Here is a 26,213-nt window from a genome sequence, read left to right as displayed (position 1 = left end):
CAACTCTGTATCACACTTTATTTGAACAGAAATCCATGCACAGGGCCGTAGCTAGTGGGGTGAAAGGTGGTAAAGATTCTAGGGGCCCAAAGGTACAAGGGGCCCCACAACAAATTCTAAACTGTATTTTTTAACAGGGAAGGGGCCCAGATTACCTTGCTATGGCCCTGTCTATGCATTTGTCGTCATGCAACAAAACTAGTCCACTCTCATTATAATAAAAGAAGCTGAACACTGACAGCGCCCATCCGGAGGTAATTCAAAGCAACTGTTCTTATTCAGTAAACTAGTCTACCATTCTGGACCTCAAAACTTTCGTCATAGCATCTATACCTGACACTTAGTTAGCCTTCTAAAAGCTATAAGTTCATATCATGAAATAAAGAAATAAAGTCTGTGTATTAGTTTTGGGCGTAGTACATGTTCTGGTTAGGGAAGTGAAATTTGGGAAAAGATGTTCAGTACTCAGCATATCAAGCATTTAGATAGTATTCTTGATTTTACACAACATGTGCGTCTGAAACCACCAGAATATTGTTCATATAACGTCACAATAATGTAAAACTTTTCCCAGCCATCTATTTACATTACTTTTGACTTTGTATTTCAGACATTCACGACTTTGCTGCCATCTGTTGGCTTTAAAGTTCAAATGCATTTATCAATTCCTATCTGTAATACATTGCAGAGATGCAAATACTCAAATCCTGCCATATCATTCAATTAAAGGATTTTGGAATGACCTGATCAGATAAACCAGGTCCAAATGGAAACACAACTGATGTAATGCCTGTAGCACACACACACACACACACACACTGATAATATAAGCCCATCACGGTCACAAACATCAGACCTGACAGTACAGTAGATAATTATTCCTCCCAGACACAACATAAGCATATATCGATCAGGATGAGGCCAGCACATAATAGACCTAGACTGAAAAGAGTAGGTCAGGCCTTGCCCAGATCACATCTCTGAAGCTCTGTATCACTGGCACAATCAATTCTCATTAAGAAATGTTGGTTGATGCAGCTCAGAGAAAGAACGTATTACTTCCCTTAATTGCTGGCACAGATAGCGTTTTATTACAAAAGAAAAAAAGTTGATGCAATATCATTGTAGCATTACCAGGAATATGTTACATTCCCATCACTCTTCAGGTAGAAAGGTTGACTTGTGTGGAGAGGAAAACAGTTATAAAAGTTGGGCCTCATTTCATACAAGCCCACAGGTACGAATCACTCTTACTAGCTACATGCAAATGGAGACCCATCTGTTTGTTTACTGCAGATTTAAATTTTGCCAAGGGGGAGGCGTGTAGGGCTCTTAGTAATATATCATTCTTTAAGAATAAATTAAGTTAAAAACTATACCAAAGAGCAATTTTTTTTTTATCCAAATCTTGCTCATGTTGATACAAGAAACATTTACAAATAATACCTGTGGCAAAACAAACCATACACTTCTGAATATTTCAAATCAGTTTCCCCTAATAATAAGCTTAAGAATAAAACAGACCAACTTAGGTTGCTAATTTAAGATTTCTGTGGTAGCCGTTACTTTTACTTGGAAATTAAATACCAGATTTATGATGTGCAAGAGGAAAATCCTATCAAAAAGACAGCTTATGTTTTGGTCATACTAATGTTCCAATCGGTATATTTCGGTTAATCAATCCTCTGTGTTTCTGTATACATTTGTCTTTTTATAAAATATTTTATTCATACAATCATTTTTAACTATAGCAACATTACCATTCACTTTTAAGTGGCAAGATGTCAGAAAGATCACCTTTTAAGAACAATAGTATATAAACAAATGAAAAAAAAAAAAAAAAAAAAATCATTAGAGTACGTTTCTCTTCATACGGTTCAAACTTTCTGTACAACGGTCTAATATGAATATTGCTGGTCCTGATCTGGTGGCGTCAGTGCAGTGCTGGAGTTAGAGACAGCAGCAGCAGCGGTGGTGTTGGTGGTTCAAGGGGGCTCCAGGCTGGCACTGGCCTCTCCGAGTGGTCCTGGAGGGGGGGTTGTGTGCATGACAGGAGCTGACTGACAGCACTACTCTCATCATGCTGGACCGTTCACTGCTGCCTCTGGTGTTGCCGTGCGCTTCTCTGATCTGGAGGGAGACAGGAGGGGAGGGGTTTAAAGTCATTGGTCAAGGAAGCACAAGCTAGAGACAATGGGTAAAAAAAGGTGGAAGGGAGAAAGACAGAACTTACTTGGCTTCGTCCATGGCAGCCGAGTCCTCAAGGGGACCGTTTAGAGCTTCGCAAGTGGCTTTTGCTTTCTCTTCTAAGTGCTTTAAACTGAAATGAAAAATGCAAAGCGTAATGGATGGCAAGCTCTCATGTGACAGAACTTCCTAAAATTGACACAGTTGATACATGCGAGGCTGAATTGACAGCATTTGAGACAATGTTGATTACCACCCAAAAAATTTTGACTCGTCCCTCCTTTTCGAAGAAAAAAGAAAACCATTTAGGTTACATTGAGGCACTTGGGGCACAAAGTGAATGGGGCCAATTTTTGGAAGCTTATAATTGTATTAAAGCACTTACATTAAGTCTTCAGTTCAAATGTATTGCTCGAATGTATTATTTGAGCTGTAGAGTTTTATAAATCGTCGTTTTACAGTCATTTTTGGGTTTGTTGACATTACATTGTCATGGCAATGAAGGTGTAAATTTGGCTGTAACTTTACACAGAAAAGGTTAGTAAGTGATTTTCTCACACTAAAATCATGTTAACATGCATATTTAACATTCTTTTTAACATTCAAAATTTGGCCGCAATTCACTTCCATTGTAAGTGCCTCAATGTCACCTCGATGTTTACTTTTTTTTTTTTTTTTTTTTAAAGGAGCAACAAGTTAAATTTTTGTGGTAATCAACATTGCTACAATTATGTAAATTAAGCTCAACTTATTGAAAGCAGAATATTCCTTTAACGAGTCTAATTGCAACATTGCCTGGCGACAGCAACTACAATTTGGCTGATGAACTATATTACTTGGCAGAAGAACTGTTTATTCCAAAAATTATAACTGAATTTAAATATTTATTGCATACTGGTCTTAACATAATGCTGTTGCCACAGTTTTATAATGTAGAGCCTCATGGCTTCTTGCTTAATATCTGCCAATACATCAGGCTAGCACTAGTCTCCTTAACCTACTCATTTCACATATCATCATGATTTTGTAAGAACTGAAAGCACTCGTACTGAAACCATGCCCACTTGGTATATTGACAGAAGAGGCAGATCCTACAGTAAAACCATCAACAGCCTTATCAGATGTTTTCAGTGAATCTTGAGTTAATGTGGAGTAAAATGTGTTAACATGTTCAATCTCATGTGCTATTAAATTACACGTGTATATTTGAAATCCACATCATTATGACCATCTGCCGCTCTACTCAAGATATTGGCATCACCAAATGGTCAAACACTAGACCATACTTATGACTATTTTTTTCAATTTAAGAACAGGTAAACTTCCCATATGCAAAAGACACTCACCCTGGTTTCTGACAGTTGCTAGGACAATTGCTCTTCTCCAGTTCTCCACTTTCTGCAACAAACAACTTCGCAGATGCGTCTTCAGAGGTAGATCGTTTCTCTTCCTCGCTACAGGATGAGCAAAGAGGGGAGCGTTTTAAAAGAGCTTACATTCCCTCCCTCTTTAAATAGAATAAAACCCCAGTTTAAATCCCTGGACAAACATGCAGAATGAAACGGACCACATTGAAAGCAACAGGGCAAAAAATGTTCTGAAATGGGGTTTGGTGGACAGATAAGACGTGAGCATAATGACGTACAGAGACAGGTGTGACTATTAAAAGACCACGCAACAGCTGGATTGGACAATGAACTTGGTTAGTATGAAGGTAATGGATTAAGGTGAAAAATGCGTAATTTTTTTTTTTTCCAGACATGTCCGTTGCTTGCTTTGTGTATATTTGATTGAAAATGTTAATTTTTTTAAAAAAAATTAACGCTACTATTTATACTAATCACATTTCTCAGCTTGTTTTTGATGCGTGCAAAATTCTATTAATCGAAATAGCAACAGCAAGTCAAATTTAATAACAAAAGAAATTTTATCGACAACTACGATTTTTGTAATAATCGTGCAGCCCTAGAAAGTAGCTTCCTCCATTATCAAATGGATTACACAAATTAGAGTTACTGCACAGCCCAGGTTTTACAGGGCCTACTTGTACTCATTAATTTAGCCCTGTGAAAGAGCTGTGGGACTGAAATGCAACAGAGGAGAAAGGATGAGTCCATAAACCTCTGTTTGCGGTGTTGCAAAGACTGGGAAACACATGGGCTGAAATCTTTTGGGCTCAGAATGATTTACACCCAAGGATGTATGGGCATTTCATGCCGTTAACAACCAGCACATCTGACATTAACATGCAAATGGTGATGGAGACATTACCTCTTATAAAGAAACAACAAACGAAACATACGAACGGACAAAACATGGATACAAAATAAAAACGCAGTGGCTGACATGCAAAAATAAAACAAAACAAAAAAGACACGCCAGATGAGTGCCCCCGATTGGCTGTACATACCGATACGATTTCAACACTCTGAAGCCACACGCACGCCAAAGAGAGAGAGGAAGCTCATGTTGTAAGAGTTGCAGTTCAAGAAGGACAGATTTGTTTCTTTGTTTGTGTTCTCAAACAGACAAAACAGATGTTACAAAGCTCTGCATCGTAATGGCCTCCGTTAAAAGGATGGTTCACACTTTAGTTGACTTTCTTCATAGAACACAAAAGGAGATGTTAGGCAGAATGGAAGCCACAATCACCCTCTTTTTTTTTTTTTTTTCAGACAATAAGTGAATGGTTACTGAGGCTAACATTCTGCCTAATATCTTTTTTTTGTGTGTTCCACAGAAGAAAGTAAAAAAAATCACACAGGTCCGGAACAACAAGAAGTTGAGTAAATGACAGAATTGTCATATTTGTGTGAACTATCCTTTTTAAAAGACAGCGGGTGAGGCCTGGCTGGCTTTGGGTGCAGGAGGAGGATACATGACAAGGTATACTACATGCAAAGTGAAGTGAAGCTTGTGTTTCAAAGGGGAAAGAACGGAGAGAGAGGAAGTGATACGAGGCCCTGTGTATGAAATTGGAGGACTCACCTTTTGAAAACAGCAGTTTCAGTTTTGGCGTCTACAGTAAGACTGACTGTCTCCTTCATGGAGCCGTTTGTGACCGTTTCGGTGATGCGGTCACTTATAGGCTCCTCCTCAGGGTCTGAGTCAGCCCCTACCGTCCCTCTAAGGGAAGTTGAGGCCGTCTCGTTGGGAAGCCACTGATCTGTGTCTAGAAAACAAGGCGGGTTTATTCCACTGTAACCATTGTTTGAACATGTTTATGGACAGGATGAATAGTAAGTGGGACTATTCGTACTTTCATGCTGCATGGGCGCGTTGACTCCCAAAGGGTCCACCGTTTCTATGCTGGTCTCCATGGCTACTGGGGAATTGCTCCTCAAAGGATCCTTGGGGCTAAATAAAGAAACAAAATGAAAAAGAATCATTATTTGTGCATATTTCCACACTGACCAGTGAACTGCATGATGTTCGTCTTCACTGTGGCATTAACTAGGGTGGTGCCCATCCAAATAACCCCACTTGTACATCATTTATCTTGTTTTAATTCAGTTCTCTGCATTATGTATAATTCCCTGTAATCTACAGCAACAAAAAATTGCTCTGCTATCAGAAAAAAAAGAAAATCAGACCCATGAATGTATAGTTTAATCACCACCCATCACCTGTCAATCTATCTCTGCACTAAAACAAGAGAGTTTAAACTTTGCAGGATACGTGCTGCTTTAAAAGAAAACGTCCGATCAGAGAAAAAAAAAAAAAAAAAGTGATATACAGTAAAGTTTTAGGCACTTGTGAAAAATGTTGCATAGTGAGGATGTCTTCAAAAATAATGACATAGTTTTCATTTATCACTTAATGTCATACAAAGTCCAGTAAACAAAGATATACAGGTGCATCTCAATAAATTAGAATGTCGTGGAAAAGTTCATTTATTTCAGTAATTCAACTCAAATTGTGAAACTCGTGTATTAAATAAATTCAGTGCACACAGACTGAAGTAGTTTAAGTCTTTGGTTCTTTTAATTGTGATGATTTTGGCTTACATTTAACAAAAACCCACCAATTCACTATCTCAAAAAATTAGAATATGGTGACATGCCAATCAGATAATCAACTCAAAACACCTGCAAAGGTTTCCTGAGCCTTCAAAATGGTCTCTCAGTTTGGTTCACTAGGCTACACAATCATGGGGAAGACTGCTGATCTGACAGTTGTCCAGAAGACAATCATTGACACACTTCACAAGGAGGGTAAGCCACAAACATTCATTGCCAAAGAAGCTGGCTGTTCACAGAGTGCTGTATCCAAACATGTTAACAGAAAGTTGAGTGGAAGGAAAAAGTGTGGAAGAAAAAGATGCACAACCAACCGAGAGAACCGCAGCCTTATGATTGTCAAGCAAAATCGATTCAAGAATTTGGGTGAACTTCACAAGGAATGGACTGAGGCTGGGGTCAAGGCATCAAGAGCCACCACACACAGACATGTCAAGGAATTTGGCTACAGTTGTCGTATTCCTCTTGTTAAGCCACTCCTGAACCACAGACAATGTCAGAGGCGTCTTACCTGGGCTAAGGAGAAGAAGAACTGGACTGTTGCCCAGTGTTCCAAAGTCCTCTTTTCAGATGAGAGCAAGTTTTGTATTTCATTTGGAAACCAAGGTCCTAGAGTCTGGAGGAAGGGTGGAGAAGCTCATAGCCCAAGTTGCTTGAAGTCCAGTGTTAAGTTTCCACAGTCTGTGATGATTTGGGGTGCAATGTCATCTGCTTGTGTTGGTCCATTGTGTTTTTTGAAAACCAAAGTCACTGCACCCGTTTACCAAGAAATGTTGGAGCACTTCATGCTTCCTTCTGCTGACCAGCTTTTTAAAGATGCTGATTTCATTTTCCAGCAGGATTTGGCACCTGCCCACACTGCCAAAAGCACCAAAAGTTGGTTAAATGACCATGGTGTTGGTGTGCTTGACTGGCCAGCAAACTCACCAGACCTGAACCCCATAGAGAATCTATGGGGTATTGTCAAGAGGAAAATGAGAAACAAGAGACCAAAAAATGCAGATGAGCTGAAGGCCACTGTCAAAGAAACCTGGGCTTCCATACCACCTCGGCAGTGCCACAAACTGATCACCTCCATGCCACGCCGAATTGAGGCAGTAATTAAAGCAAAAGGAGCCCCTACCAAGTATTGAGTACATATACAGTAAATGAACATACTTTCCAGAAGGCCAACAATTCACTAAAAATTTTTTTTTTATTGGTCTTATGATGTATTCTAATTTTTTGAGATAGTGAATTGGTGGGTTTTTGTTAAATGTGAGCCAAAATCATCACAGTTAAAAGAACCAAAGACTTAAACTACTTCAGTCTGTGTGCATTGAATTTATTTAATACACGAGTTTCACAATTTGAGTTGAATTACTGAAATAAATGAACTTTTCCACGACATTCTAATTTATTGAGATGCACCTGTATGTCATCATGAAACCAGAGACACTCCCCTTGAAATCCAAACACAATGGTCACAGGTAGGGATGCCATAATTATACGGTTTCACTATTAACCATGAATAAGTTAATTTAACTGTAATCTAGGGTTAAAAACCATGAAATTTGTTATTTACATGTGGCAAAAATATTATATGTACTGTATAATGTATTGATATATAATACAAGAGTTTTTCAATTGAAGCCTAAATGTGAGGATCTCATGCACTTGTGCCTGTAAAGATTCAACATATTGAAGAGTAAATTTATGTTCCCTTTAATATGCACAGTCCACAGGTTTATTTGTGAGGTGTTGTGGACAGATAAAAGAACAGTATTTTTATAGAATCGGTTGCTGATTCTTTATAGTGGGGTCTGACAGACAACAGAACGCTTTGTTAAACTGCTGCAGAAGAAAAAAAACTCTTGGATACCATGAACTATGTGCTGTGCACCCACAATAATCTTGGTTAAGCAGTTCTGAAGAGACTCCAAACACTCTAGTTACACTGAAGCAAATCATTCTGCACCCGGAATGCAGATAAGTGATAATGTGTATTTAATCAGTTTTCCTACTGTATGGCTGCGCTTCGAGTCCATATACAGTACTGTGCAAAAGTTTTAGGCACTTGTGAAAAATGTTGCATAGTGAGGATTTCAAAATCTTCAAAAGGTCTTCAAAAATAATGGCATAAATAGTTTTCATTTATCACTTATTGTCATACAAAGTCCAGTAAACAAAAAAAAAAGCTAAATCAACATTCAATGTGACCACCTCTGCCTTTAAAACAGCCCTAATTCTCCTAGGTACACCTGGACACAGTTTTTCTTGGTTGTTGGCAGATAGGATGTTTCTTGGAGAATTCGCCACAGTTTTTCTGTCTATTTAGGCTGTCTCAATTGCTTCTGTCTCTTTATGTAGTCCCAGACTGACACGATGTTCAGTGGGGGGCTTTGTGGGGGCCATGACATCTGTTACAGGGCTCCCTGTTCTTCTATTCTAATCTTTTCTATTTGTAAAAGTAAGGTTTGGGAGTCTAACATTTATATTTCCTATTGACACATTAAAGCTGAAGATATAAATAACCACCTTAAGACAAATGCTTTTGTGAAACATCTTATGTGCCTAAGACTTTTGCACAGTACGGTATAGAGCCGCATCTTAATACCAGGTGCAAACGAGGTCAGCGTGAGACTGTGCATGTAAACGCACTCAGTTAGAGTTTTGCATAAACTGTAATTTTATCATGGTCATAAACGATTTAAGACATTTAGATGCTGTCACCTTAAGTTGAATCAAGTGTCAAGTTTGCATTTAAAATATGCAAACACCTGAACGTACCTGACAGGAGTGAAGCTGGAGAAGTCAGCCCAACTCGTCTCTGCATCTGCACGCGAGCTTGGAGAGCTCCAGCCCGTCAGGTTAGGCACTGCAGCCATGGAGGCAGACACAGGCACGCTGGGGGCCGTGGAGCTTCCTGTGTCCATGGGTACGTCATCAAAATTTGCCGTCCACACTGGACCTGAACCAAAACCGTATTACGAACAATGAGCTGTAATTCTTGATAGTCAGTTAAAGAATAAACAGTGACACATATATCCAGTGTGGTTCTATATTTGTTTTAGTACCATCCCCAGTGTCCACTTCCATTCTGTCATCCGATGTGACGTTTGTGGACTCAAAAGGGTCTCGTTTCCCATCCTCCTCCTCAGAGTCTGTGCTCTCCTCGCTGTCTGTACTACCTGAGCTCCTGCAGGGGGAGGAAAGGAATATAAGCCATGGAGAATCAAAACAACACAATGGCATGACAAAAACACTTCATAGAAGTATGTTCCAAGGAGGAGGTTTGATACCTGGGGCGCCTCTGAGCTTCCGGGGCGAACGTGACATCTTTCTCATCCCAAATATCTTCCTCATCAGACCCAGCATCTTCAAATTGTTGGATCTTCTCTTTACAGCAGGCCTCAAAGAGTGCCACATTTGCCTATAAGCACAGCAGGAACAAACTATAAAAACACATCATGAGCTTTCGAATAAACTCAGAAAACCACAATACAAATAAATCCATTTCTGATCCAACACTGTTATACAGAGTCAGCAACAGGCATAGTAGAAAAAAAGACAATGGACCCTTTTCACACTTCTGGGTTTTGGAGCACTGAAGCAAACGATTCCAGGGTAAATCTCGACATTGACTCACACACTAAATTTGCTGTCACTCTCAGCAGCTGTATTAGAAACCTCATCGCATATGTGGTATACCAAGTATGATGTTATAAATTTACATTAAATAATTAAAAAATTGCCAATATATTTATTAAAAAAGCTTGCTAGATTTACACTGCTAAATAAAGCGGAAATGTATCATCATGGTCTGTAAAAAGGGTCTATTGTTTTGAGTTTACTACAGTGGCTTGCTAAACGGCATAGTGAATTACATACTTACACTTTCATTTGTATTCAAGGAAAAATTGATGTCTGATATTCTATCAAAGGGAATACTACAAAGATAGAGAGAACAAATTTTAGTTTGGTTGCATCATTTATACAATGACACCATACAATAAGAGCTTAACACAGAGCTGCACCCCGTCACCCATAGCATGACTAATACAAAAAGGACCACCCATTCAAGTGTGTGAGGGTCACCACCACACCAGTCTATTCAGAGCACACAGTGATAATACAAAGAATGGATTAATCGAAGGAATCTGACTGAGGACATTTAATATAAATCAATAATGATTCATGATTTCATTTAATGATTTTGTGGCTGCGTCTACATTAAACCATTTTCATTTTTTGAAATGCTCTCCGTCCACACTGCCGTTTTCAAGCATTTTCCAAAAGTTGCTCGTCCACACTGAAAAGTTTGATAATGTTTAAATCCCTTTATTGCGCATGCAAAAAAAATCACCGTTGCATGTAGTCTGTATAACCCTCAAACAATAATAAAAATATCCCCAACAAATAACAAATGAACCAAAGCCCCATTAACAATGCTCAACCCCCAAAACGATTGGTTACAAGAAAAATGGCAGTAAATCTGAAAAGCGGCATGCACTGCTGGTACTTACTCCCCGACATCATCCTGATCTGCAAACTCTTCGTCATTGAAGCCAAACTGCTCAATAAAATTGGACGTCATTTGTTGCATCTGATAATCAGAAAAGGCCTGGCAAACCCAGGACCAATGATAATGATATAGTCTTGACACTACATAAGAGCTTTATTTCAAAACAGCTAATAGACGTTAAGTGTCTTACATCATGCACTAATAGCATCAACAGTTTAAATAGAGATATTGATTAGATATTTGAATTTCTAGCAGTTTTTGTAAGCTCATCCAGGCACAGACTTACTTGCTGTAAGGAGGAGTCCTGGTGGAACCCACTGTCTTTGAAATCTACCTCATCATCACTAGATGAGTGTATGTGGTGTGTACTAACCTGAGAACGAAAGAAAGATTGTAGCTTATACCCCAAAATAAAAGATTTTTCACAATGACTGATGCAGATACCTAAAACTCGAATGTGGGGTGGCCAATGGCCAACATAATATACTGTATATGATATTTATGCAAGGTTAAAATAATATACAAGACAAATTGAGATGTACACCTATATGCTGAAATTAAACATTTTTACACAATACTTACTCTTAAAATAGAGTTCTATATGGAGACTAAATTCACCATATATTTGAAAACAAAATGTGCATTATCCATTCACAAGGCTGTTGGTAGACCCTGGAAATAACACATGAAACGCTTCACAAAATGGTTAAATATCTGCCTTTCACTAGTGGTGCACCGATCAAGAAATTTGAGGCAGATACCGATTTCCGATTTTTTTTAACACCAAGATAGGCCGATACCAATACTTAAAAAAAGTGCCCTTTGCCACACTTTTGCAAGTTATATGCTTATGCCCCACACCGTAAAATTATGGTAAAACTTTACAAAAAGTTTCAATTTGTTAACAAAAGATAACATTAGCTAACATAAACTTAATGTTAGTTACAACATATACTAATACATTTTTAAAATCAAAAGCTGTATTAATTAACATTAATGCACTATGAACGAACATGAACTAACAATGAACAACTGTATTTTTATTAACTAACATTACGATAAATAAATGCTGTAAAAATATATTGTTCATGATGCCTATTGTAATTGCTGTGATTAGTTGTATTGTGACCAACATTAATCTGATTTAAAATGGGATCCTCACAGAATAGTAGGGATGGGCGGATTGATATTGAAGTATCGATACTTACGATACTGATGTGGTATCAAGAATATCGATCCTCACATAAAAATATCTATTCTGAAGTTTTTTTTAACAAGTGATATTATTTAGATTACATGAATATTAATGCATCTCATATGCTTTGAAGTGGAAAAACTGAATTATATGAGCAAATTGTTGCATGGCACCGGAACTATTTTCTTCCGCCCATCTTGACATACGTTATTAAAGCATTGATAGCGTTAAAGCATTCAGAGTTACTAAAACATTTATAATGATTTAATCCTCGTTAATAAATGAAACCCTTATGAAAACTTTCCATGGATTTACTGTAGTAATACTGTATTTACCATAGTAACCATGACTGTAGTAACCATTTTTTCTTTTTGGCATTAACCAAGGTTTTGATCCAATTAACCATGGTTTTACTACAGCATTACTGTAGTATCCATATGGTAACTTGGTTTTAGAAATAGTAACCATATAATATCTATGGTTCATTTTTAGGTTTTATTTGTGGCTTATACCAACTAATTTTTTGTTTCCCCATTAAACTGCCTAATAATTTTCTGTTTAGGCCTATAAATATTAAAAACACTAATATTGTTACTAATTTTATCCCCAAAAAATCGTAAAAATTCAATTTAATAGAGGTATCGGTATCGGCTATATTGGCCTAAAAGTACTTGGTTTCGGATCGAAAAGAAAATAAGTGGTGTTGCCCATCCCTACAGAATAGCGCTGAGATGAGTGACTGTTGATGAGATATTGAGAGCAGGGCAATAAAATCCTGAATTTTACTGAGTTAATTCATCTGCTCAACAAAATCACACACAGTAAATGTCATTCTGAGGTAAACCTTTGGTAGCTTCTCCTTCAATGAACAAAATCCATTGCGAGCAAAAGGAAAATTCATTCAAACAAGCTGGCATTTTTATCTGAATTACAGCAACAACTCACCCTCCAAAGGCCACGCTGTCATGCACCAAATGAAAGCGCTCATTCATTAGAGTAGCAGTATGTGTTATTCACTGCGTGCTGCAAAAAAGATGGGCCATAAATCTAGGCACGATCGGGCCGCTCACAGATTTAAGACGAAGATCGGCCGATTTAGATCGGTGGCCGATCGATTGATGCACCCCTACCTTTCACTGCTTAACCTATACAGATGTTAAAGAACTGAATTGTTTCATGCAAAGCTGCTTATAATGCACTGATGTAACAAATTCTAAAAAGCACAACCACAGGTGTCATTGAATTAAACTGAACACACTTACTAAGTCTACAGTGTTTTTCTTGTTTGTATCTGCTAGCTGTCCTGAAGTGAAGGCTTCCCATCGTTCCCTGTCCTCTTCTGGAAGCTCTGCGAGTGAGTGAAAGCAATAAGTGGAAACAGCTTGGAAAGAATCTGAAAATTTGAGAAACTTTTATACAGTCGAACAAACCTGAGATGAGCTGCTGAATTTGTGCTCCATTTGGGCCCTTGTCACTGTTGTGGACTATAGAGTTTGCTATTCTGGTCAGGTGACCCATATAACCTCTCCGTCGGCCACCCTCAGCCCTGAAGAAAGAGAGATACAGGTTTATTAGAGGGCCTCTTCAAATAAAAAATTTAATCTGAAACAGAACTCAAAATTGACTAACAGGTAACAGATGCAATTTAAGATTTACTCACTGTTCTTTCTCGTTTGATCCCCAGGCATCAAGAATTCTTTGTATTAACTGGCACTTCTGAAAGAGCTGCGAATCAAAACAGAAGAGAACAGATCAAGCTTAGAACTTATGTGAAACAATTATCTTGCATCGTGAAGAGTATGCTGGGAGGGGGATAAACTCACATGTTTGATAAGGATGTTTTCTCTTATGGGTTCTTGGTCATTTTCTCTGTTAATTTCCAGAGATTCACTTTGGGTTGAAGGCATTGCTAGTATCATCGCCGTACAGATTTCTACTTGTGTGTGTAGAAAATTATTCCATAAGTATTTGAAGTACATATCCTACAGTCACAAAAAATAAAAAAAAAGGCAATCATTGAATTAGTTATTTTAAAACATTTGTGAATCTTCCACACAGCAACTCGAGCACTGAACGTTTGGGCCAGAAACATACTGCATGCAAGCACTCAAATGCAGATTTGTATGCTTGGCCAATGTATTGCTAGCACAAGACCCCATTGTACATATTTAATGTGCTTACTTGCGTTGCTGAGGTGGTAACAAACCGATAGTGTTCCCATTAAATGCTTGTCCCATTAAACCAGATAAACCAAACCCTTTATTTAGGTAGCGAGCTAAACGTCAACAATTTAATGAACTTGCTGTGCAAGATTCTCTTCAAACTGTTGCTCTACCATAAATGTTGGACTTGAAAATAAAAACGGACTGTGGAAAACGTCAGTTTACAATAATGCTCAATTTGAGAATGCAACAGACGTTGCGTTGATACATTCTGTAATGCAACCATGAATAAAATTGAGCTTGCGTCGCTAGAAATTCTCAAGCATTAATCGTGTTTCCAATGCTCACTAGTATGACTCCTAGAGTGTTGAGGGCTATTAGTTCCTGGTTGATGATATGCGTGTTGGTCTGCAGAAGGCTGGTCACTAATCGCACCACATTGAGGCGAGTGTTCCCCACCGGTGGATCCAAGACCCCCCACGTGGTGTTCAAGACAGTTTTCTAAAAAAAAAAAAACAACAACCAGTAACAATTAGGCTGAATCTTTATTAAGCTATATTTGATTTGGATACTATCCCGAAAGTGATTAATCTTCAGCCATTTAGTATAATGAGAGACTGAAGTGTTTCATTGGATTATACAGTATGTGTAGCCTCATTCTAAATGCGATATGCACAGTATCAATTCATCGTATATAGCGGTGTAAAAAGCTACTTTTCCTATGGTGGTTTTATGTACAGTGCGTGCAAGACTCTACGTAGTTCTATTTGTACTCAAAGACCCCGTTTACACCTGGCATTAAGATGCGTCTCTGGTGATCCGATCACGTGGTCAGGTGAGACACATTACAGTTTACACCTGGTTGCTTAAATGCGTCTCCAGTGACCACTCGTGATCGGATTTGGAGGGGAGGGACACTGTTTCATGAAGACATACCTCAATCACTGTCAGTGTGTTACTGCATGACATTAAAGTGCAACAAACCCAGAAGACAAAGAAAGCATGAAAAAAACAAACAAAAAAAAAACAGCATGCCATTTCTCCCAGATGCATGGCGCTTCGCTGCTGCCGGGATGCATACAGGACGGATTAGCATTTACAACTCAAATGCGATCTGGTTACAGGTGTTTTTGACCACATTCGTATGTGGTTTTTGTGATCCGATCACAAAATGTTTTAGACCCCATTTAAACTTGTATTTAACGCTGACCACATGTGATCGGATCACCCGAGATGCATCTTAATACCAGGTGTAAACGAGGCCAAAGTCTTCCTGTTGTCTAAAGCTTAATGTAATTAGGAATTTGGAGATTACAGTCCAAGTGAGATCAGCTGATTTAATGTGGCAAAGTTTAACTAGCACACACTGTCGATGTCGTACAGCTCACCTTTGGGGGCTCGAGCAAAAGCTGGTGAAAATCTTTCAGTCTGGGTCTGACAGCATCTAGAATACTCTGGTTGACAGAGAATGATGGATAGTTCATACCAGGAGGACAAATCTCCAGATGGCCTTCAAAACTGAAACAGAAAAGATAATATTCAGGCATGGAAACAGATTCAGCGGATCCTCAAACACAAAAATAATGCACTCACGCTGGTCTCCGTGTCTCAAAGAGAGTTAGAAGTATCTGGATTACACTGACTATAGCCGACTCGTTCTTCTCTTTGTCAAAGGTGTTAGACAGCAATTGCTCTACTGTCTCTTGTCTGAAAAGGAAGCCATGTGGTCAAATTGTGATTTTCATGCCAACAAATAAAAGGTATCACTACAGTATTAGTGTGCTTGAAACTAGAGCTCGACCTTAATCCCTCTGAAAATGCCACTTTCTAAAGTCAGTGATCAAGGAATTAGCATGAAGTTCATTGACAACAGACTCACTTCTCCAGTGTGGCCAGCAAGGGATCTGGCTCTGAGCAGCCCTGGACCTGGAACATCTGATCTCTGCTCAGCCGAATGATCTCACATAGTGACTGGGATGCATTTGAGTGTCTCTGTGCAGAGGGAACAAGCGGTTAACAAGCGGTTAACATTATGCAGCTATAAAGGTGATGTGCTTTAGGTTTTATGACGCATCTGACAAAAAGTCACTTACTTCCTCATCCTGAGATGGGTGTACCATGTCTATCAGCCTCTGTATAATTTTCTCTTCATTTAGCCACTGCCGGAGAATAAAATAGAAAACTGTGAGAAGGAATTATGGTGACAGTGAGTGGATTAAATGACTGATCTGTGATGTCCTGCTGTATACAAATTATTAATATGCATAAAACAAAAATCTCATACTTATTTTGTGCTAGAGTGCACGCACACACAAAAAATTAAAAAAAATAACTCCACTTCAACATGAGCTCTCACTTCTTTGGAACCACCACATCATCCAAACTTCGTAGATTACATACTGTGATCACTCACATTTAATACATCTTGTCTAAGCTGCTGTGGCTCAATGCAGGTGAGCATCCTGAGCAGGAGGTCCATAATGGCCGAGGTCCCTATGTGTTTGATCATAAGATCTACAAAGTCTTCCCTCTTCCTGAGGAACTCCACGATCTAGAAGCAGACAGAAGATTCAGCGAAACTCATGATCATTCAAATTAATTTGGCTTTAATGTCTAATGAACCTATCCAGTATGTCTGTTCCCATACCTGCTCTGGTTTCCTCCCAATGAGGATGCTCAAGACCTTGCTGAAGAAACTGGCCAGCAGTGGGTTGATGGGAGGCTCATTCTGTAGGAAGCTGTAGAGTTTCAGCAGTAAACTTTCATCTTCACCCAGCCTATCATTGATCTGGCCAACATCTGAAGTCAGGAGTTCACAGGATATGTTGGGATACCTTTAAATACAAAAAGGGACAAGTCATTTACAATCAACTAAAAAATTAAGACAGCTAAATAAATCCTAGTCCACACTGAAAGTGGACTACTGCAGTGAAGTGACAAAATCACAGCCAATCAGAACATATTTGATGTTTACTAAACAGCTTTATGCAGTAGAATGCTAAACCATTAATAATTCACATAATTGCCAGTTAGTCAGTTATAGCACCCATTAAAGAATTCGTACTTGTATTTGATCTTCTCCTCCACATCGTCGTTGGGCTCCTGGGTGATGTAGCCCACAAGATCCTCCATGCACTGCGGCCTGACCAGGAAGTCCACGAGTTTGTGGTTCTGAGCCTTGCACTCCTGCAGGACGTCCTCCTCATCCATCACCTCTGTCAGCGTCACGTCATCCTTCTCCAGGAGCGTGTCGATGTGAGATGTCGTGTGCAGATCAAACTTCCAAAACATGGTGCTGCTGCGGAATAAATGAACAGGGAGCGGTTCCCAGGTATTCTGTTACTATGGTTACAATACAGACAGAAGGCTCAAATGCATTTTCACTTTGGGAACTGAAAAGTAAATCAGGTGTATCTGTATTTCAATAAGTTTCCATGCCAAATATTTCACCTTTTTTCTAAAGTTTCAGGCTATTTTTTATTTTATTTTTTTTGTGAAAATACTAAGAGTTTTGACATGAAAAGACCACAATTAAAATGTGACTAATTACAAAAACACAAAAAACATCACTTACCTAAGTGTAGCAGACCAGAGGGTAAAAACTCTGATTAAAAATAAAATAATGCTTGTACTTTTTGGGACTTCAGGCCCATTACAGGCACCACAGGCGTTAGAAACTGGACAAACCCTTATGTGCAGGACACATGCAGCAGAAATGTCTTCTGCCACAGCAAAACACTTAACACACACCTGCAACACAGAACAGACAAATAAGATATACACTTTACATAAACTACTCATACAGCACCCATTAATGAAGGTTAACAATCAAATCTATTTTCTGAAGATTTATGTTTAATACACCCACAAATAAAAATTCTGTTGTCATTTACTCACCCTGATGTGATTCCAAACCTATTTGACTTTCTTCTCTGGAACACAAAAGGAAATTAGGGGACTGAAGAATGCAGCCTCAGTCACCACTTACCATTCATTCATTGTATGAAAAAAAAAAAAAACATGAAAAAAACAAAAACAAAAGATGTAAGTGAAAGGTCCCGGAGGCTGTAATTCCCTAACACTCTGCCTCAAACCTCCTTTAGCATCCAACAGAAGAAAGTCATACAGGTTTGGAATCACATCAGGGTGATTAAATAATGATGAATCATGTCATTTATATAAATGATCAAAACTTTCAGTCATTCACTCATCTTTATTAGTCATATCATTAAAAACAACTACATAACACATAGGCCTACTTTTAACTATAACAATAGACCATTTTCCAGTTTGTCAGGTCACAAAATACACATATACACACCACACACACACACACACACACACACACACACACACACAGCTTCCAAAGGCTGAATCAGTTTGTGAGTATAGTGTGATTTAATAGTTACAATGCAACACTCTTTATTAACAAAACACATTTAGTTTTGTACAAGGAAAAGAAAAATTACAAAAGTCAAACAATTTGTTTGGGATATCACGTGTTTCATCTGTCATTTAAGAAAACTAAACAAGTTCCTTGTTGTGATGTTGGCAGCCTAGCAACACAACAGACATGGTTGCACTCTGACCAGACTAACTCCTCTTATGCATCTTGAAGTATTACTACCACAATCCATACATGACCTGGCCTTTCCTATTTTGTTTTATACGGTGTTTGCCAACATTAGTTTCATTTTTCCTTTCAGGGTGGTTCTTTATTAATATTATTAAACTTCTTTTCCCAATTTCCATTTCCATGAGGAAGGTACACTGGTGGAAATATTGGAAAGAACAGCTGCAATTATGTCAAGCTAATTGCAGATATTTCCACTTGACATCAAGCCATCTGACAGCTCTCATATCAAATTACTATGATTAGAGACCACCAAAACACAGCAATGCATTAATTAGGGTAGATTTTTCTTGTGTAAAAGGTGGACGAACACACGCCACTGAGGTGAAAGTTTACAAAGCCGGCAAGCAGCCATCTTTCATGAACCGCTAAGAGGAAGGAAAGCTTATTAATAGACTAAGGGGGGGTTGGGCTGGGCTTGCCTGAAAGAACTTTGACACAGGCCTGTTTGGTGATTCTTCTGACATTAAAGGAATATTTTGCCCAAAAATGAAAATTCTCTCATCATCTCATGCAATCTCATACGTGTACGACTTTCTTCTACAGAACACAAATGAAGATTTTTTGATGAATATCTCAGCTCTGATAGGTGTGGGTGAAAAACAGATTAATATTTAAGTCCTTTTTTACTATAAATCTCCACCTTTGACCAGCCCCAACCAGTGAGTGACGATATGCACGAATAATGTGATTATCTCCCCCCCCCCAAAAAGGAAGAATGTGTAAGTGTAAGTAAATACATGGATTTAACCACTGGAGTCGTATGGATTACTTGTATGCTGCATTTGGACCTTCAGAGTTCTAGCCACCAATCACTTGCATTGGATGGACCTACAGTGCTGAGGTATTTTTTTTATATTTTTTTTAAATCTTCGTTTGTGTTCTGCAGAAGAAATTCATAAACATCTGGGATGGCATGAGGGTGAGTAAATGGGAGAATATTTATTTTTGTGTGCACTAACCCTTTAACACAATAGTTATCATTGACGCATGAGTGCTGTGCATGCAGTTTTAAATTAATACGTAGTTGTGAGCCACATAGAACATTTATAATTATATGCATGCATAAAACAACACTAACATCGCTTCAGGTTCTCTTCTGTAGAGATGTTCTGATTCATGTATATGAATCTGGTGCTTAATCAGGCATGTGATAGGCCAAACCAGGGGTCGGCAACCTTTTTGACATGGAGTGCCATTTTTTATTTTCCTGGTCAATGGCGGTGCCGACACAGTTTGAGTGAAAAAATTGTGCAAAACCTGATGATTATGATATAATCATGATCCTGCATGTGAATTTTCACAGAGCATCTTGTGAATGTGCTTTAATGAAAGAAACTTTGTCCTTTTGTACAAAATGAGTTAACACAGTTAATGTCACAAATTTGCTTATTTGATTACTAGTATGATAGTATGAACGAAATTGTGGGGAATCTTAAATATTTCTTATAAGTCATTTTAATCATGCAATCACTAGCACGCAAGCAACAGCGAGAGAGTTGCAGGCTTTTATCTATAAGAAATTTTTCACACCTGCATTCCAATCTACATCTTGATGTAGCCTAATCCTTCCTCATGATCACGCAGCGTATTTTCATCAGTTGAATGGGAGACTAAACACTATTAAAGTTTGACGAGACTCGCCCTGCGCATACAAGTCATTCGCACATCACAAGCCGATCAACTATTTACCCCTATTCGGTGAATTGCACCTGCAAAGTCCTAAAATTTTATTTCCAGGTTTAATTTATATTTTGAAATGACCTCACGATGTGGGTTTACATTTTCTCTTTTAATTGTTTAATGTAATTTTGAGTGTGACCATGGTTTAAGGACAGTGTACCTGTATGTTGGGTTGGAAACCTCAAGGATTAATAGTGGTGTTTTCATTACATCACGTGTTGTTCTGAAAGCAAAAAGAAACAAATGAAACACGCAGGCTCCTGTCCACGCAGACTGACAGAAGCAAAGCGGGCGTGTTTACTCGCGCGATTAACCGAAAGTGAAGCGCTGCCGACTTGTGATGTGCGAATGGCATTCACGCGCTGCACAAATCCGTTGGGTGTACTGTAGTCTCGTCACATTTTAACTTTTTGTTTAGCCCAACGAACTGCTTTTCTGGAGGTGAAAAGTGAAGTCGTCAAAAACATCCGTTTTTCTGCCAAAACAAAAGCTCCACTGTGAATTTGAAAAAACGCGACAAATATATTGCTTCTAAAATGTAATATCTAATGAAGTAATGGTTGTAATAATAATGATAACAATATTAATAATATAATATATATATATATATATATATATATATATATATATATATATAAATAAATAATAGTTACATTAGATTTAAGCAATATCTCACAAGCAGGAGTTTCATCGCTGCTTTCTTTAATACAGTGATGCTCAACTGTGCAGCACTGTATTTGACGAAAATTAAATAAATAAAAAAAAAATTACAAAAACTCCATTTGTGGGTTTTGGAATGTGCTGTGAGGATCAGTATAGAAGCTTTTCATCTGATAAAAATAATGCTTGGTATGTCGAAAAGTGATTGCTCCGTTTTCATTTGATTAAAATTCTATGAACTAATTTGATTAGACAGATTTTTTAATGACAAAATGGAAAACACAGAAACACAGAATTTGGGAAAAAATACAATGGATTTCACTGGGCCCAACATAGCGCAAAAGCCACGCAAATAGACAAGTGTACACAATTGTTATTGTAATTATCAGTGTCATTTGCAATGTGTCATGATGCCCATCTGACTTGCCTGAGGTTGATTTCTTTACACTAAATTGACTATTTTCCAGTCCCAGCTGCACATTCTTAGATGACACAATGTGTCCACGTTTTGCTCTGTCATTCTTCTAAAGCGGCGTTGACTACCAGCATAGCCAGCTCTAAATATTGGGTCATTTTACACACATGCTTTGTGTACATTTTTTACATTCCATTTTCGGTTTATTGTTATCAACAATAAATTGTGGAAAAAAAAAAAAGAATTACTGCATTAATAAATTAATAACATAAGGTATCCACATCAGATTTTCCAGGCTTTTTTCTTACCACCCGCTCCCGCAAACCGCCTTAAACCTGGAAACCGCACCGCAAGAAACCAACTTGGGTCCTGTAGGAGTTTCACAGGAATTAAGACCTCTAATTCAGAGGGAAAGTACAGTATAATTCAGTGTTGCACACGAAAGGCAAATGTCTTAAGGAAAATCAATTTGTGATACTCGAGTAGTGTTTTGAATACTCGACTACGTGATGCATAACGAGTACTTGATAAATACTCGTGCACGTTCGTAATACGGATATTTTACCCAAAACTTTCATTACTGCAACACACGAAAAAAGATTATTATTGCAATATTCTCATTATGACAATTATCTGATCACTTATTTAGGTTATACTGAAAAGTGTTTATACACCGATCAGCCACAACATTAAAACCACCTGCCTAATATTGTGTAGGTCCCCCACATGCCACCAAAACAGTGCCAAACCACATCTCCGAATAGCATTCTGAGATTCTATTCTGCTCACTATAATTGTATAGAGCGGTTATCTGAGTTACTGTAGACTTTGTCAGTTCAAACCAGTCTGGCCATTCTCTGTTGTCCTCTCTCATCAGCAAGGCGTTTCCATCCGAAGTACTGCCACTCACTGGATGTTTTTGGCACCATTCTGAGTAAATTCTAGAGACTGTTGTATGTGAAAATCCCAGGAGATCAGCAGTTACAGAAATACTCAAACCAGCCCATCTGGCACCAACAATCATGCCACGGTCCAAATCACTGAGATCACTTTTTCCCCATTCTGATGGTTGATGTGAACATTAACTGAAGCTCCTGACCCGTATCTGAATGATTTTATGCACTGCACTGCTGTCACACGATTGGCTGATTAAATAAATCCCATCGATGATTGTTGGTGCCAGATGGGCTGGTTTGAGTATTTCTGTTACTGCTGATCTCCTGGGATTTTCACGCACAACAGTCTCTAATATTTACTCAGAATGGTGCCAAAAACAAAAAAAAAACATCCAGTGAGCAGCAGTACTGCAGATGGAAATGCCTTGTTGATGAGAAAGGTCAACAGAGAATGGCCAGACTGGTTCGAAGTGACAAAGTCTACAGTAACTCAGATAACTGCTCTGTACAATTATGGTGAGAAGAATATCATCTCAGAATAGCGGGTTGGCTCTGTTTTGGCGGCACGAGGGGGACCCACACAATATTAGGCAGGTGGTTTTAATGTTGTGGCTGATCGGTGTACATCAAAATAGTACTCCCCTGACAGTTCATTTCATTTTCACCGATTTTAATAATAAATAAGAAACATTGTACAACAGCATTTATTTATTTTTACTGTAATACAGTAATGACTGTTACGGTAAAGAAAATAATCATTCAAAACAATGGAACATAAAACAATGGGAATGACAGTTGCAACTTGCTACACCCCTAATTCTCATTACCACAACATGAAAAAAACATTGTCGTCATATTATTCTCATTACCGCAATGAAAAAAATTCTTATTTTAATTGTAGTCTTTGTACAATAGCATATTTTTTAACTGCAATACAGTAATGACTGTTACGGTAATGAGAACCATCATTCAGTGGGAAAAGTTATGAGAATTGGAAGGTAAAATGTGCTTGTGATAAAAAGTATCCTAATGTCACAATGAAAAAATCGTAATGGTGCTAAATGTAGGCTTCATTTTCTTTATGCAAATTATAGTTTCATATTTATTTTTTATTGATTTGGGGTTAAATATGACCAGGACATAGAATCACCCAACAGACATTTAATACTTCTGATAAAAGTAACAGATCTGTCATCAACTTAAGCTGACATTATCTAGTGTAAAACTGGTGCAAAAGGTGGAACAACAACTTAAAACCCGTAGATAACCTTCACTATTCCGCCTGAGAAATTGTGAGCCAGAAGAAATCCTAGGAAACTCTCGTGACTGCCTCTCAATGGCTATAAAAAGTGTTGCCAAACCTCCCCAGCATCCCAGAGGCCACAACAACAACACAACTCCTCCGGTTGCACTCAGAATCGAGCCTGCATAGATGATCTGCCCAAGTGGAGCATAAAAAATTGCTGCCATGTCAAACCAACTAGACTGTTTACAAGTGTGAGTGATCTGCTCATGTTAACAGTCTTGTACCTTTTCAGATACAAATCACATTACACCGGACACATAATAAATAGCCGTTTTACATGCTGGTTAAGAGATCAGAAGGATCTTATTTGTGTTTATATGTACATTTCAAGACAAAATGCTAATATACAGATCTGTGATCAAATCCACAGGGCTTGAGTGTTGTTAAACTGTACACAGAAATAAGGTTAGATTAGAAATCGCAAAGATGTACATGTAAACCACTTGTTTTTTTTTTTAAACATTTTAAATAACTACAATACAAAATATTTTGAAGGATCCTTATAAGACTAATAAAGTTGACAAAACAAATTAAAACAAGACTAATTAGACTGCACAGCAGTCCTGACACTTAAATATAATTTTTAAACGCACCAGAGGCTTTTAAATTCAAAATAATCGAGATATTTTCAGACACACGTCTTTCTGCTGGTGTTTTGGTTGCGTCTGAACACCTTGTGAGCTGCCTCATTAGACAGCATCTTTGGAGCACCGCAGGCGCGTTTTAACGTTTGAAGAGAAAGTTTGCAAACGCGTATAATGCTCAAAACTACTGTCTAGGTAGGCAGCTCACTAGGTTTTGAGTCACAGCTTTTATGTCTCACTTTCTTAAGTTTTTCGGCACGTCGGGCCCCGGCATTCGCCGACACACAGCTTCCGCCAGCAAAATAGGGCCGAATGAATACTTTTAAAGAGCACCAGACTGGTTGAAATGCACCGCTGAGGTCTTACATGTGAAAATAATTGAGTTAAATGAGACAACAGGCAGGAAAAACAAGCCGTTCTGATTCGGCAAAACAGAGAAGTGGCAGCTGGCTCACGCTAAGCTAACAGAGACACACATACAACACAAATACGTACCGATTAAGGAAGCGGAATACTGCCAGAGCCCGGCATGAAGACTGATGAACCTTTGGCTAAAGCGGTCACCGGAATAAAAAAGAAGAAATGGGGCGAGGTACGAGGTGTCGGTGAAAAAAATGAAGTGTTTATAACAGATTGTGACAGGCGCGAAAAGAGAGACCATCAGAGTTCAATATTCAAGATGGCGGCGTTATCAACTTCAACTGCCCCAACCCCCATCTGAGACGCAAGAGCTGTCAATCAAAATCCACTGCTGCGCGCTGATTGGTTGGAGAGCATGTCAATCAAAGCATGTCGTTTTTTTTCTATATTCCCTGGATTTTAAAGTAAAGCTTTTTAAAGAAACATAATAAAACTGGAATGCTCTTTAAAACGTTATGTTGTTTTCTGATGCTACAGAACTGTTTGAAACAATACATTTCTGACGCAACATTGAAGAGAAACTAAATTACTGGACACACCCACACCACCTACACCCAATAGTACTTTAGATCGATTTAAAATCTACCGTCTTATTAGATCACGAGAGTGTCAATCAAGTGCACTGGCACATTTCAAAACTAAAAGTACTGCAGCATGAAAACGCACATTTGGTCTATCTTACCTTCTTTGCGCGAGCTTGTCATAGCGTCCTTTGTGCAGATTTCTTACATTTCAACATATCCAAAAGACAAAGACGGTGCTTTTATAGTTTTTTCGAAATCTTACACTAACCAGCTCGTTCACAAGTGTCGCTTATAGCGTTGCCTTAAACCGGCTCGTTACTTGCAACGCCCTAGCAACAAAAAGACGTCACTGTGATTGACATCACCGTGGTCCAATCAGCTGTGAGTGCATGAAAAACATTAGTACTGAATGGAGCATCTAGTTTGCCATTAGAAATGAGCTGCACGACAGGGTATTTTTGCAGTTGACAAACCAATATTAATGGCATAAAACAGGAGTTTAAACTTGTCGTTTCACCTAAAATGCCATCAAATACAAAAAGTAAAAGGTTTCTTTAAAGATACTGATCTACATTTTTATTGTCTTTATGTATTTAAAAGGTTAGTTCACACCCCAAAAATGAAAATTCTGTCATTATGACTTTGTGAAACACAAAGGGAAATGTTAGACAAAATGTTTAGTCTCAGTCACCATTGACTTTCATTATAAGGAAACAATATGCAATGAAAGTCAATGGAGACTGATGTTGCTCAAACATATTTGTCTAGCATCCCCTTTTATGTTCAGTGGAAGAAAGTAAGTCATACAGGTTTGGAACAACATGAGAGTGAATGATGACAGAAATTTTTAGTTTTGGGTGAACCATCCCTTTAAGTGTGCAGTTTCACTTGCTTCCATAAAATATGGGTCAGAAAGTCTATTGCAAAGCACTATGCTCTATACCGTGCTGGTAGTGCAGACAGGCAATTACACGTTTAGTGAAGCATGGCAAATAGGATCTGACGTCTGACCCTTATGGTAAATG

General features: G+C 38.3%; 1 protein-coding gene across 3 annotated transcripts; it reads right to left on the bottom strand.

The window, feature by feature from the left end:
- Window positions 1-1,064: 1,064 nt before the first annotated feature.
- LOC127437544 (serine/threonine-protein phosphatase 6 regulatory subunit 3-like) lies at window positions 1,065-25,047 on the bottom strand. 3 transcript variants are annotated; one of them, XM_051692529.1, is made up of 25 exons: window positions 24,740-25,047; window positions 17,642-17,817; window positions 17,132-17,365; window positions 16,715-16,901; window positions 16,481-16,618; window positions 16,161-16,226; window positions 15,947-16,059; window positions 15,661-15,774; window positions 15,456-15,585; window positions 14,416-14,568; window positions 13,729-13,887; window positions 13,566-13,630; window positions 13,336-13,451; window positions 13,168-13,253; window positions 10,997-11,083; window positions 10,712-10,809; window positions 10,081-10,135; window positions 9,488-9,618; window positions 9,263-9,384; window positions 8,976-9,156; window positions 5,447-5,544; window positions 5,176-5,359; window positions 3,534-3,641; window positions 2,234-2,320; window positions 1,065-2,130 (listed from the first exon to the last, which is right to left on the bottom strand). In XM_051692529.1, the coding sequence occupies exons 3-25, from the start codon at window positions 17,356-17,358 to the stop codon at window positions 2,079-2,081; spliced, it is 2,757 nt and encodes a 918-aa protein (XP_051548489.1). In that variant the 5' UTR covers window positions 17,359-17,365; window positions 17,642-17,817; window positions 24,740-25,047; the 3' UTR covers window positions 1,065-2,078. The 3 variants fall into 3 exon arrangements, with proteins under 3 accessions (XP_051548489.1, XP_051548490.1, XP_051548491.1); XM_051692530.1 differs by having other exon boundaries at window positions 10,712-10,791; XM_051692531.1 differs by having other exon boundaries at window positions 10,712-10,758.
- Between the last annotated feature and the right edge of the window lie 1,166 nt (window positions 25,048-26,213).

Source organism: Myxocyprinus asiaticus, chromosome 48, assembly GCF_019703515.2.
Source record: "Myxocyprinus asiaticus isolate MX2 ecotype Aquarium Trade chromosome 48, UBuf_Myxa_2, whole genome shotgun sequence".
In the NCBI taxonomy this organism is placed as follows: Eukaryota; Metazoa; Chordata; class Actinopteri; order Cypriniformes; family Catostomidae; genus Myxocyprinus; species Myxocyprinus asiaticus.
The sequence above is the reverse complement of the archived record's forward strand: the minus strand, read 5'-3'. Positions and strand labels throughout refer to the sequence as shown.

Bases quoted from the DNA above. Each gene is read 5' to 3' on its own strand.
- LOC127437544 (XM_051692529.1), bottom strand. From the start codon at position 17,358: ATGTTTTGGAAGTTTGATCTGCACACGACATCTCACATCGACACGCTC. The intron at 16,902-17,131 runs GTACGAATTCTT...TTGTATTTAAAG, and splicing joins GAGGAGAAGATCAAATACAA to GTATCCCAACATATCCTGTG. The intron at 15,775-15,946 runs GTGAGTCTGTTG...CTTCCTTTTCAG, and splicing joins TTGCTGGCCACACTGGAGAA to ACAAGAGACAGTAGAGCAAT.